This window comes from Myiozetetes cayanensis, unplaced genomic scaffold (assembly GCF_022539395.1).
Source record: "Myiozetetes cayanensis isolate MyiCay16 unplaced genomic scaffold, myiCay2020 scf1, whole genome shotgun sequence".
NCBI lineage: Eukaryota > Metazoa > Chordata > Aves > Passeriformes > Tyrannidae > Myiozetetes > Myiozetetes cayanensis.
The window spans coordinates 30,657,463-30,670,947 of NW_026086604.1; the positions used below are offsets into that span (position 1 = coordinate 30,657,463).

The following is a 13,485-nucleotide window of genomic DNA, read 5'->3' on the forward strand; positions in this document are numbered from 1 at the left end:
TGTTTTTATATGTTTCCTACCCTTGATTTTTTATAGTGTAGTTTTTCCCTTGCCTATTTCCAACAATTTTGGGAGTCACAAAGTAAGTACTAAAAAACTGTTAATTAAAAAAAAGATGCATTTAGGGCAATCCTACCTCTCTGTAAAGGACAGACTCTTTGTTTTTCTTGCCTAACATTTTATTACTAGGGACTCATGCATGACTTTACAGTCTTTGTTCTTCAGAGTACATCCGCTCCTGCTGTTACTTCACCACCTGAAATCATAGCCGTTTGTTTGTGACATCAAAATTAGTTACTGTGAAGATGATAAGATTGTCACCAACAGATGATTATGATTTCAGATGGTAAATGAACAGCAGGAGCAGATGATCTCCTGAGGAACAAAGATACTTGATCTCATACAGTTGTTCTTAGTGACAAAAAAAAAATAAAAAAGGAGATTAAAAAACTGATAGATATTCTGAAGAGTTTCTTAAGTTTGTGATGAGAAAATATGAGATTTTTCTGTAAATCAAATCCATTTTAGTATTTTTAAAAATCTACTTCAATAATAGATCAAGAATATAAGAAATATAAAAAAATTACAAAAATATGTGGTGTTATTGTAAGCCCTAATTTTATGGTTACATTCAGATTCTTACTCAGATGTTTCTTCATCAGCTTTTGGGAGAAAATAAACACAATATAAATAATATATTTATGAAATTTTGCATACTAATGCATCTTCATTTTGAAGGAAACAAAATTCATATGAACTTTCTAGTTTGGGCTCTCACTAGTTTTATAAAAACATTTTTAATAGTCTTCTATATGTTTATTTTTCAACTGGGGATTTTGGTGAAGACTTCTAGTAGATAATTTAATACTGTATTTCCATGAACAGTAACAGGAGTCTACAGTTTGGGAATAAAGTTGGGTTTTTGTATTTCAAATGTTTTTAATTGAAATTTATGTGTGTTGCTGAAATATGTAATTCTTTTGGGTGTATTTCAAACGTGATTTGCAGTGGATCATAAGCATTCTTGCTCACTAAGTATTGCTGTTGCATTGGACTTGGCTTTTGAATTGCTTCCAAACCTACTAAACATTGTCAATTATAATGCACTCTTGCTAGGAGGTAGATTGATACGTCACTAAACATTTGCTGAATTATTTACCATTCTGAATAGAAACCACAGTAAAAGGTATTGACAACACCGCTTACTTGATGAAACACAGGCCATAGAACGGTAGTTTTCCATCTGTTGATTTTGGTGGTTTTTGTTCTGTTTTGGGAGGGCTTTTTAGCAAACAGTCAGGTGAACATTATATCATCACTGGGGTAGTTCCATCAGCTGAACCACTTGTCTGCACTCTGTATGTCTCACAACCTTGTCTAGAGTCTCTTACTAGCAGCTGGTTATGTTTGAAAAACACCTTGCCTTTGTAACTGCTGAGTTGATGTGCTAATTTTCTAATTAAATTTTCTTTCTAACTGAAGACATGGGAAAATTAAATTAAGAAGCAAAGGAGATTTCTCCAACTCCGTTTCTTCCCTGAATTACTGAAGCTGGGAAATCCATGCTGTATTAGGCATTATTAATAACTGATGTATAATTTTTCAGTTTCATCTAGTGATGAGAATGAGATAATTTTATCCAGCATAAAACGAAATAAATGCAACTTGCATATATTTTTTGAAATAGTTGAAAAAACTTCTGAAACACCTAATATTAGAAACCACCTCATATTAACAAAATAGGGAATGTGGGTTTTTTTACTTCCTGTTTTGAGAACTAGTGATGAGCCAAATTATCATTTTTGTGTGTGAGTGGGATTTGGGCACAACTCTGGAGTGTAAGTTGACAACTGCAGTGGTCCTCCTCCTTTTCCCATGTTTCCCCTTTTGAGATGCTCAGTTAGGTATTTGAAGTCCTGCAAGTTTTGCATCTTCAGAGGTGCTTTCTTTACTGAGTTTAGAGTACACTGTGTATTTATAAAGTGCCCAGTGTTTTAAGCATATGGCCAGAACATTAGGAGACTTAGATTTATCTGTTTCCTTCTTTTTAGCAGAAGGAGAGTACTAATGGGATGCAGAGTAATCGGGATAATGGCAGCCACCTTTGGGAGACTTGTATCTAATATGATTTGCAGACAAAAAAAGGAAAAATCACATGCTGTTAAAATCAAGAAATCCACAGGGAAGGAGTGATCTAAAGGAATGACTCTGTAATTTCTCTGTTGATTAAAACTCTTGTGAATGAAGATGCAGATGTGTATTCTGGTGTTCTCTGTCTGGTTTACAGATATTCTGCATATTTTAGATACAGATTAAAGAAAAAGTGTTGCAAACAACCTGCTACCTGGCTCTTGAGTAGTATAGATTCTGCATATGTAAGGAACAGACACTTGGGCTGTGCAGCTTGTGGTTTGGATGCCCACAGGCTGAGAAGGAACTCGAGGCAGCTTTCTAGGAGGCTGCTTAACCATTAAGCTTTTGATGTATAAAATGTATAAAGAGGGAACATGACACCATGACAGTAGATAGTCATCTTTGTGGGTAGAGATAATTTCAAATAATTTATCTTTTTGTTTTCCCAGTCCCCTAAAATTCCAGTAAGAATTACATTTACTCAAGGTTTCTAGCCTATTCCTTTGAAAAAATCTGCATGTGAAGTAGAAATGCAGAGCTCTTTTTTGATGTTAACTCTCAAATTTAATTATGTAATTTTGCAAATTATTTGCATTTGGTTTTCTGCCTTCAGCTGACCAAACGGAGCAGGATCACATAATTCACGTCAATACAGTGTTCCTCTAAATACTTTCACTTTTCTGAAGTATTTTCTCTTTTTCCTATGCCCTTCCCCCCAACCTGGAACCCACCATGTACCTCACCCTTAGTCTACGATAATAATGTCCTTGAAAAATTGAATTGCCTGAACTGAGACTTTATTGCTGTCAAAACCAAGACTTAATTCTCCACTCTTTCCTCCATCCCCTTTCCTTTACATCAAACATCTTGTCCCTATGACTTCCACTCCCCCACCGCTTTCTCCTCCTCTGATTTCATCTTCACTCATACCTATGCTGTGCTTGTTGATGGCCCCCTTGACCTTCTTAGCTTCAGCAACCTCTCTGTCCTTGTCTAGTAGACTTGCTCGTTCTTTCATCTCTTCTTGGTGTGGGTCATGCCTTTGTTTTCATCATCATCACCATTCCCATTCCCCTCCTAATTGGTTAATGAATAGTAGTCTTGCCTGCACAGGTCACCTCCAGTTGCACTAAGGCACTCTCCTAATTGCTTCTTCCCCACAAACATCACTTGCTTGCAGCTTTTACAAGCAGCTTGATCTGCCAGCTCATTAATTTGATTTGCTCCTGCTCCAAATTTGCTGATCCTCTTTACTGATAAGAATACTGTCCCTCCTTCTGCATTTAGATTAGTTCTTTTCTGAACCTGCTTCGTCTTAGTCTTTGGTTAAGTGGTACACTGACATATTGTTGGAAAAGTGTGATGCAGAAATTACCATGTAAAATTGCAGTGTAGATGTTTCATCTGTCTATTGGTATATATTTCATAGAATATCCTGTAGAAATTGCCTACTGCAAACACTAGGTTTTACTTTTACCAAAATCTTATGTTTCCAAGCAGGAGGAAAGCTGTGGGAGAATTCAAAACACTTTCCTCACAAGAATTAAATGCCAAGTGTTGCAGAAATTTATACAATTTAAGTCTTCTTCAATAATGCAATTTCTGTTTTGGCTATGCAGAAAATAGTCCAGTGAAATTAAAGTTATCAAGACCTGACTTCATGGAGAACTAAATAGTATTTACTTCAGTGTCATGGTTATTTTAAGGTTAAATAAACTAGTATTTTAATGAGTGGCTTTATATAACATTGGTTTGCTTAGAGTCATGTAGAAAATATCTTTTGATTGAATGGCATTGTGTAATGACAAAACATTTTTTCATGTCTGAATATTGGAGTAGCTGGTGACTTAGAAATACCACGGATAGCTGTGTTAAGTAGGTAATGATTGCATCTGGTATTTCAAGCCAAGATTGTGCGTAGACAATTGCTGAGAACGTAATGGCCATACTATTTGCCTATTCAATTGTTTGACTGACCTTTTCTGATTTCCTATTGAGGTAATAAAATCTGAAAATATTCCAGTATATGAATAGGCTTTTAGAGTGAGTGAATTATAAAATGATAATATCTTTTTATTATAATATTTACATTTTTCAGTCTTGTTATTGAAGTAGTTACTTGGTTTTGTAAATTCTCTCTTTTGCTGTTAGTGGATTTGTAATGGGCCCTATTCTAGGGCATGTTGAGAACCTGCCAGTTCTAGGGAGTTAGTTAATGCATGTGGGTGTCCTCCATGCCTTTTAAGTTCTTGTCCATTTTAACTTACAAAATTGTGAAGTCAGGATGAGATCTGGTTCTAAACTTTCCTTCTTTTTGCCTTACTACAAGACTTTACCCTGTACTTTAAGTAGCACATTGTAAGAAGGCTTTATTCAATGTGAAGACAGATAGCATGATCTGAAAGAGCTTTTTGATGATTATCCATTGAGTATTTTATTGAGTTCCAAAAATACTGGATTATTTCTTTATGAACAGTGTTTTCTTCATCCAGTGAAGGGTTATTTTAAATACCAGGGTGCTAAACCTAATTTATGAGCGTGTCACATACAGAATTGTATCATGGTTTATTCTGTGTCATTACACAAGACATGAAAGCTTTCCTTCATGCTGGTGCCCCGTGTCACTCGATGGTAGTGCAGGGAAGAACATGTGCTCTTCAGCAGTGTCGAGGGAAGTCACATACCAGCTGACACTGCTTCTGACACATGAACAAGTATACCTTTCCTATAGGATAAGCAAGAGCCTAGGGACAAAACTGTATTCTCCAAGAAAGAATAAAGTTGTGGTTTAGACCAAGTATACCAAGTGTTCATAAACATGAGAAGTCAATGAGTGACCTTGAACCAGGAGAAGTTATTGAGTGAAAGCAGAAGAAATGTATCCCTGTGGTACTTGATCAAGTAGAAAAAAGAAAATTAGTGCAGACATATATATATGTATGTGCAGATTGACGACACAAGCCTGATTCTATAGGCCATCTTGTGGACCTGAATGAGAGAACTGAAATCTCAACCTCTGATGTTTTCTGATCTTCTTCACAGAAACAGAAAATTGTAAATGGGTCACCAGTGGTCCCCATGTAGACACTAATACCTGTGAGCATGCAGGCAATGCTGTTATCACTCTGAACTTTTCTTAATCTAGCAGCCCACCGTGGTGGGGTAACTTGTCACTGTCCCCGTATCAGCAAATTCCATTTTTTTGCAGAGTCTTATTACATTGAGGCTCATTTGGTAATACTGTCAGTTGTTCTCCTTCCTCATCCCATTCCCCATGCAGAAAGTTCCTCTCATGATTAGTTTTGTTTTCCATGAATTCCAGACAAGGGAGGACCCCTTTGTTGAAAGGTCCTCCTGTTTTCCCAGCCAAGGGAAAACAGGGAAAGGATAAGGGATAAAAATAACACCACTCAAACAGAACTTTTGGAGACCACCTCTACTATGGCTGATATGAAAAAAGGTGAAAAGCACTGAGATTACATTTCCAGGGGAAGGCTTATGAAAGATAGTTGAGCCATTTTATATGTTAATCATACATTTGCCTTGGAGTCTAAACTGTTTTGCAGTTGTCTAGTACTGATAGCAAAAGTAGATAATGGATGATGAAGAAATTTATTCTTAGGTAAGGGAGGTCTTTGGTGTGTTTTCATAGACTTCAGAAGATTGTGAGAGACTGCTAACAATTAGGGCCAACAATGAGTAGGACATGCTTTTCAAATGTTACTAATTACATTGCATAGCTAGCCTGTGTATTTTTGTAGCACATTTGCCCACAGGTTTAAATAATATAAATGGAAATTATTTTAACATGTTTCATGAATCTACCTCTAAGTTAATGTCCAGCAGAAGGTACAATGTTGTTGGTCTGTTATAGATTCTGTGACTCCTAGTAATTACGATTCTACCTTTGGAATATGGTGAAGTTAGTTTGGGATAAATATTTAGTGGACAGAAAAGTCCAGCTTCTTTTCTTTGCTGAAAACTGATGAGAATATGAAAACACTCACCTGGAGATGTTCTTCTGCAATGCATAAAGGTGTTAGAGGATAGCATTTCTTTCTCCCATGTTTTTTAATCAACTGATTGTTAGAAGACTCATTAAGATAATTTCTGAAGAGTTCTTTTGTTCTTGCACTTAATCCCCTGTTGTTGTTGTACTCCTTGTCGTGTGATAACTTTACTACTGCAACTAAATATATTTATACACTCTCCTGCAATACAACTGAGTTGAAGTAAGCAGGCAACAATGAGGACTGATAGTTAAAAAATCCTCAGTAATATATTAAAAATAGAAAATTAATTACAATTAATATATGTTTGATAGAAGTTTTCAAAGAGATCAAGTTTTTGTTGGCTTTTTAAAACAAGTTTGTAAGAAACTTTATGAAACATAGGCCCTGAATATAAAAAGTTAATATCCTGCAACTATATTAATGTAATGTCTAGAATATTACATTACTTTGTTTCCAGAGATAATCAATGATGTTAATATAATATCTGCCTCTCAGAGCCAATGTATGATTTGAATTAATTATTGCTTATAAAGCACTTTGAAGTCTTTAGCAGTAAGGTGTTGCAAAGTGTAATAGTACTATTATTAATTTAACATCACCATTAAAGTCAGTACTTTAGGAACATTTGCTATACTCGGCTCAATATCTTTTTATTCATCATATGCTGCATATTAGTTATTTTAACATTTAGAAAGCTTAGTAATCTGGAAGTATTCCAAACCATTGTTCCAGACAGCAGTTAGATATTTGGGTGGATCATGTAAAAACAGTGAAATGGCTGAGAAAGCATGTAAAATGTTTGTTTTAAGTAATATTACATCAATGGAACAGACATCTGCGGCACTGGACTTGATTTTAAACTTCTTTAAACTTTTTTGAAGTTAATATTGTACTATGTTTTTCTAAAATTGATTGGGGGAGGCTAATATCATGTTATTTCTAAACAAGTAGACTTTTATCTTTTGTTCAGTTTTCATTTCTGTTTCTGAAATATTTGTGGGAAATCAGATTTACAGTGGGCAGTTCTTAGGAGGTGGTGAACATCTGCCACTCAGTATTATTGTTGCTGTTTGGTTTTGTAAGCTAATATATGAGCAGGGTGGGCCTTGGAGGCTATAGCCTCAGAAAAAGAGTATATAATCTGTCTTATCATATAGTGATTTTGTGCCATAAAATAATGCTATGTATTTACACAGGTTTTTATCTATAATATTATATTCTAAATTGTGCCAGATGGAGAAAAAAAAAATTTTAGGGATCCTGTCCTCCATCTTTCTGAGTACAATTGTCTTGAATTTGTGTTTAGCTCTAAAATTCAGCTCTGGAGTTCAGTGTACTGGCTTTGGAGCCAGTTCTAGACTGCGTAAAACACTCTTAGAGTTCAGGGTCCAACCAAGCTCCTCAGCCCTACGAAGGTAGGTGGGGAGAGCAATCAGGTGAATAACAGATATGTCTTTGTGAATGGTATAAGCAGAAGTTCCAGATTTTTGAAAGCAATATGAATTTAAAAGCCAAATGTGCAAGTCAATCAATTAAAAGATTCACCTGTAAGCAGTTGCTGAGTTGGCAGTGAGGAACTTCCATTTTCACCATATAGTTGAAAACAAAGGCATTAATTATGGGTAATGTTTTTTGAGTCTTCTCCTTGTGGTAGACATTTTATTTAAAAGTACTACTTGTGCTACTACTATTAGAGGAATCCTTTCTAGGTACTGGAAATTAAATTCCTTTTCTTCTTTGAATTTATTCTACATTCTGAAATTAATTTAATATGTGCAGCAAGAGAATTAACCATTGAACCCTTTGATTTCTCTTGGGATTACTAAATCAGGTAACAAACAGGTTTTATTATGCCTAGAATGAAATGCCATATGGCTCAGGTTCACTCATGTTATTTTCAGATATATGCTAGAAGATTAAAATATGTTCTTAATAAGAAATTACACATTTCAAGCTCATTTTATGATGTATTAATAATAAGGAAAAGGTCTTCCTCTTGTATCAGCTAACTGGTTAGTTGTGTTTCCAACAAATGCTTCATTGTATAAGAAAACCAGCAAACATCATACTTAATTCTGCACATTTACACACACAGGAATATCAGCAAAACTGATCAAGTATGTACTTGTGTTTCCAAGCAGGTTTAAGGTTGAGATATTTTCTAAAAATATCCTCAAAATTTTGAAATGTAGACACATTGTCCCTAATTTACATATCACTGGAAATATTTAAAAGTAATTCACATAAATGAATTTAGCTCTTTTTAATGTCTACTGTAATTCCTGTTGATAGTAATGATGGCACACATATCCTTTTCTTTTTCAGTTTAAACATTCTCAAAAGCAAGTAGCTATTTGCAAACTGTAGGATGCCGCATATACAGATAAATAAATAAATAAATAAATTCCTCTTCACTTCAGAGCAGTCAGTCACATCAGAGTCATTAGCACAGTTAACAATTTGGTTGCAGGGCAACTTGAAAGTTTTTTAACCACAGGCTGCCCTTGTAATTCAGCAAACACTTTAAACCAGCACGTCAGGCAGAGCTGCTACCACAAGAAACCACTCTGCCCTTCTTCTACCTCCAACAGCTTGTTCTCATGAACATCCCTACATGATCCTACAGGTGCTGGTGCTGGCATAAGCAACAGAGCAGTGGGAGAGTACAAACAGCAGCTGTAGGTTGGAGAGAAAACGAAACTCGTTTGGTGGCAATGGTGCTCATACAAAGTAGTTTCAATTATTTGTGAAAAAACAGCCTAAATTACTGTATCAGAAAGGAGGTAGGAAAATGTAGGTAAATAGTGATTGTGCTACTATTTTGAAGTAGCATCTGTTCCTCATGGTTTGTAGGTGTCCAAACATTATTTGTTCATGTTGTGTATTCTGTGCTAGCCACAGTTTTAAAATCCAGGTTTGTACTTTTTTAAAAGGAGTTGGGGAAGAGGAAAAAGAGAGGCACTTCAGATCTGCTTTGTTTCTAAATAAATTATGCCATTTCATTTACAGTTACTGTGAAAAAAAAGGTACTCCTTCTAAATTCTTACTTTGTTTTTCACTGTAAAATATGTTAATGAAACTTGTATATGTGTCAAACCCATTCTAGAGTAATAAGAATGATCTTTGGTTTTGTTTTCAGCACCAAAGGGAATACTCCATCTCTCTCCTGACGTTTATCAAGAGATGGAAGCAAGCCGCAACAAATCAGCCCCTGGTACCACTGTAAGCTATTTGTCGTCCAAAGAAATGAGCCAGACTTCCAGCTCTTTCTTCAGCATATCTCCTACAACAAATAGCACGGCTACGATTGCCAGGGAACTTCTCATGAATGGAACGTCCCCAACTGCTGAAGCCATAGGTCTAAAAGGAGTATCTCCTGCTTCCCCCTGTTCTACAGTGCAGCCTTCAAAACAACTGGAGTATTTGGCAAGGATTCAAGGCTTTCAGGTATGGGAGGGGGAAAATGAAGCTCTTCAGCCAGAATTGTAGCATTGCCATCAAGGTTTCACTCTTGCCCTCTTGAATGTGGGCATGCATGTAACTTATCTTGTAAAATTAGATGGTGTCTGAGGCAGTTTCTGGGTCCGGGAGATAAAACTCTGCACCAATATGGGCATCCCTCCTTCTCTTTTTTGTTCGTTCCTTACATTCATCTTACTGCAGCCCATCTTTCTCTTCTTTGTCTATTCTCTTCAAATAATTACAAGCTTAAATTATGCTTTTTACTTACACTTCTTTGAGAGCCTTCATCTCTTCGAAATAGAAGCTTTACATACTGCTTTGGCATTGGTTTCTCTCTTCGACTCTGATCCAGAAGGTACCAATGAACCACCTTACCTTTGTGCTTGTTGTCTAGGATGGGTTATTAAAGTAATTTCTTTGCTTACCACCCTGAACCTCTTAGTTGTAATTTGATGTTGTGGTTTAGTAATGGTACTTTCCAGTTTAGTGCTCCCACTGAGACTCTTCAAACCATGAGCTGCTCACTCACTCCTCCTCCCCTGTGGTGGGCTGGAGAGGAGAATTAGAGGCACAAAAGGTAAAGATCACAGGTTGAGATATGAAAACTTTACTGGAAACAGCAACGAGATAAGAAAACAAACTGTAACAGCAACAATGCTAATGACAGAGGGTGTAAGAAATGAAGGATTCACATGGAAATCCCTTGACAACAGAGGATACCCGACCTCTGCCCTCTGCCATGCTACTTGACTGGAAGGGACCCTGTTCTCCCTGGAAGAGAATTGATTCTCCCTGCCCTGGCAATGATGTGAGGTGGTGTAGAATAACTTCTGGGTCCTAGCCATGCCCCTTTCTAAGTACTGCAAAAATTAACCATCTCCTGGCTGGAACCAGGACATTATTCATCCCTTATTCTATACCATCTATGACATGCTGAAATCCTACACCTTCCAACTATATACATATAGATAGATAGATAGGTAGATAGACAGATCGATAGATAGACAGACACATATACACAAGCACAGGTATCCTTTCCAGAGTCAATGGCTGTCCCTCCAAGATGTCTGTTGACATCATTTAGTCCATGACTGTGGATTCCATCCATCCTAGATGTCTCCCAGGGCAGGAGGGCTGGTGTGCTCTTGGCTGGTTGCAAGCTGCATTAGGAGCTCACAACTGGTGTATCTGGAGCAGTCCATCCTCATTGTCCGTGCTAATTATGGCATACAGTGGCAGTGTCATTCAGCAACTAATACTACACAGTTCAACATTGCAGACTGTTCTCACCCAGAAATCAAATTCCCTTGAGGTACAGATCATGCTTCCTCATCTCTCTGCATTACCAACCAAGTGCACCCAGGTACTTGAGCAAAAACAACCCCATGGATACATTTGCCTTTGCTTGAGACAGTACTAATCCAAACTGTCTTCTCTAATGCATTTCTCATATGCACCATGGGGACTTTATCCCCTTCTACAGTACATGGAGGTTTCGATTGGGCAGGGCTAGCTTGATTGGTAGAACCTCTATTGTTAACTAACCTAACGAAGGCGACCTTCACTAAATGTGTATCCCAATATTTGAAGGTCCCACTCCCAATTGCTTTCAATGTGGTTTTTAACAGTCCTTTCTACCATTCAGCTTTCCCAGATACTGGTGCACAGTAGGGAATATGATGTACCCACTCAATGCTGTACTCTCTGGCCCAGGTTTCTATAAGGCTATTTTTGAAATTAGTCCCAATGTCCAACTCAGTTCTCTCTGGGGTGCCATGTTGCCACAGAACTTTCTTTTCAGGGCCCAAGATGGTGTTGCAGACAGTGGCATAAGGCACAGGATGCAGTGATTGCTTCTGCCATTGTGATCATGTAGTGCTTGCCTTGGTGGGTTTGCGGCAGTGTGATGTAATTGATCTGCCAGGCCTTTTACTTCAGCCATCATCCCCCATACCACAGAGGCTTTACTCTCTTGACCTGCTTGATTGCAGCATGTTTCACAGTTATGGATAGCTTGGATGATGGTGTCCATGGTTAAGTCTACCCCTGGATTACGAGCCCATCTGTACGTTGCATCTCTTCCCTGATGACCTGAGGTGTCATGGGCCCACCAAGCCTGAAATAACTAATCCTTATGTTACCAGTCCAGATCTACCTGAGGCACTTTAATCTTGGCAGCTGAATCCACTTCTCTGTTGTTATGATGCTCTTCAGTAGCCTGACTCTTGGGTACATGTGCATCTACACGATGGACTTTTACAGCCAACTTTTTTACGCAGGCAGAGATGTCTTCTGCACTTCAGCAGCCCAGATGGGTTTACCTCTGTGCTGCTGATTGGTCTTTTTCCATTTGTCTAGCCACCCCCACAGAGCATTTGCTACCATCCACTAGTCAGTGTAGAGGTAGAACACTGACCATTTCTCTCGTTCAGAGATATCTACAGCAAACTGGACAGCTGTCACCTGTGCAAGCTAACTTGATCCACCTTGTCCCTCAATAGCTTCTGCAACTCACCATGTAGGACTCCATTCAGCAGCTTTCCATTTTGATGTTGCCCTACAATACAACAGGAACCATCAGTGAAGAGAGTGTATCTCTTTTCAATTTCTGGTAGCTGATTATATGGTGAGGCCTCCTCATATGTCACCTTCTCCTCCTCTGATGATCATGATAGTCCCAAATTTTCACCTTCGGGCCAGTTCATACTGACTTCCAAGATCCGTGGGCGATTGGTGTTTCCTATTCAAGCTCATGTGACCCACTTACTCCACGTAGCGTCAGTGGCATGACGCGTGGAAGGGACTTTCCCTTTGAACATCCAGCCCAGCATTGGCAGTCAAGGCACCAGGAGGGCTGCCCTTCACTGCCAGTTACTTCTGAAGCAGCTCAAACCCCTTCATAAGCTGCCAGTATCTCTTTTTCAGTTGGGGTGTAACAGGTCTTGGGTCCTTTGTATTCTCACTCCAGAACCCCGGGGTTCACCCCTGAGTACTTTTTGCTAGAGACTCCAGGAAGGACCATTCTCCTGGCTGCAGTGTAGAGTGTGTTTTTCATATCTTGCCCATCCTGACTGGCCCAAGGGCTACTGCATGGGCAATCTCCTGTATAATTTGTTCAAAACCTTGTTCAGGACTCCACTTAAAATCATTTTTCTTCCATGTCACATGATAGAGAGGGCTTACAATCTGACTATACTCTGGAATATGCATCCTCCAAAAACCCATGGTGCCTAGGAAAGCCTGTGTTTCCTTCTTGCTGGTTCGTGGGAACATAGCTGCTATTTTATTGACCACATCCATTGGATTTTGACAATGTCCATCTTGCCATTTTAGTCCTAAAAACTTAATTTCCTGGGCAGGTCCCTTAACCTTGGTTTACTTTATGGCAAAACCACCCTTCAGGAGAATTTAGATTATCTTCTCCCCCTTCTCAAAAGCTTCCTCTGCTGTTTTGCCCCACATGGTGATGTCATCAATGTATTGCAAATGTTCTGAAGCCTTTTCCAGTGCAGTAGGGATCAGTCTACAGCAAATAGTAGGGCTGAGTTTCCCCCAGTGGGACAGTCAGTTCGAGGTGTACTGGGTCCAGGTGAAAGCAAATTGTGACCTGTAGTCTGCTGCTAAAGGAATGGGGAAAACCACATTAGCAATATTGATGGTGGCACCACTTTGCTCCAGTTCATACTGAAGTTCCAGCATGTCTGGTACAGCAGAGCTCAGTGGTGGTGTGACTTTGTTCAGGCCATGATAGACTACTGTCAGTCTCCACTCTCCACTGGACTTATTCATGGGCCATATAGGACTACTAAAGGGTGAGCAAGTCTTGCTGACCACTCCCTGGCTCTCCAGTTCACGAATCATCTCACGGATGGGGGTC

The 13,485-nt window shown here is 38.4% G+C and overlaps 1 protein-coding gene across 3 annotated transcripts in view; it reads left to right on the forward strand.

Annotated features, from left to right (window-relative positions):
* STAU2 (staufen double-stranded RNA binding protein 2) overlaps window positions 1-13,485 on the forward strand; it is a 172,599-nt gene that overhangs the window by 76,242 nt on the left and 82,872 nt on the right. For all 3 annotated transcript variants that reach the window (XM_050314973.1, XM_050314964.1, XM_050314982.1), the window contains exon 12: window positions 9,286-9,593. In XM_050314973.1, the coding sequence (XP_050170930.1) occupies window positions 9,286-9,593 (308 nt within the window). The remainder of the gene's footprint in view (window positions 1-9,285; window positions 9,594-13,485) is intronic.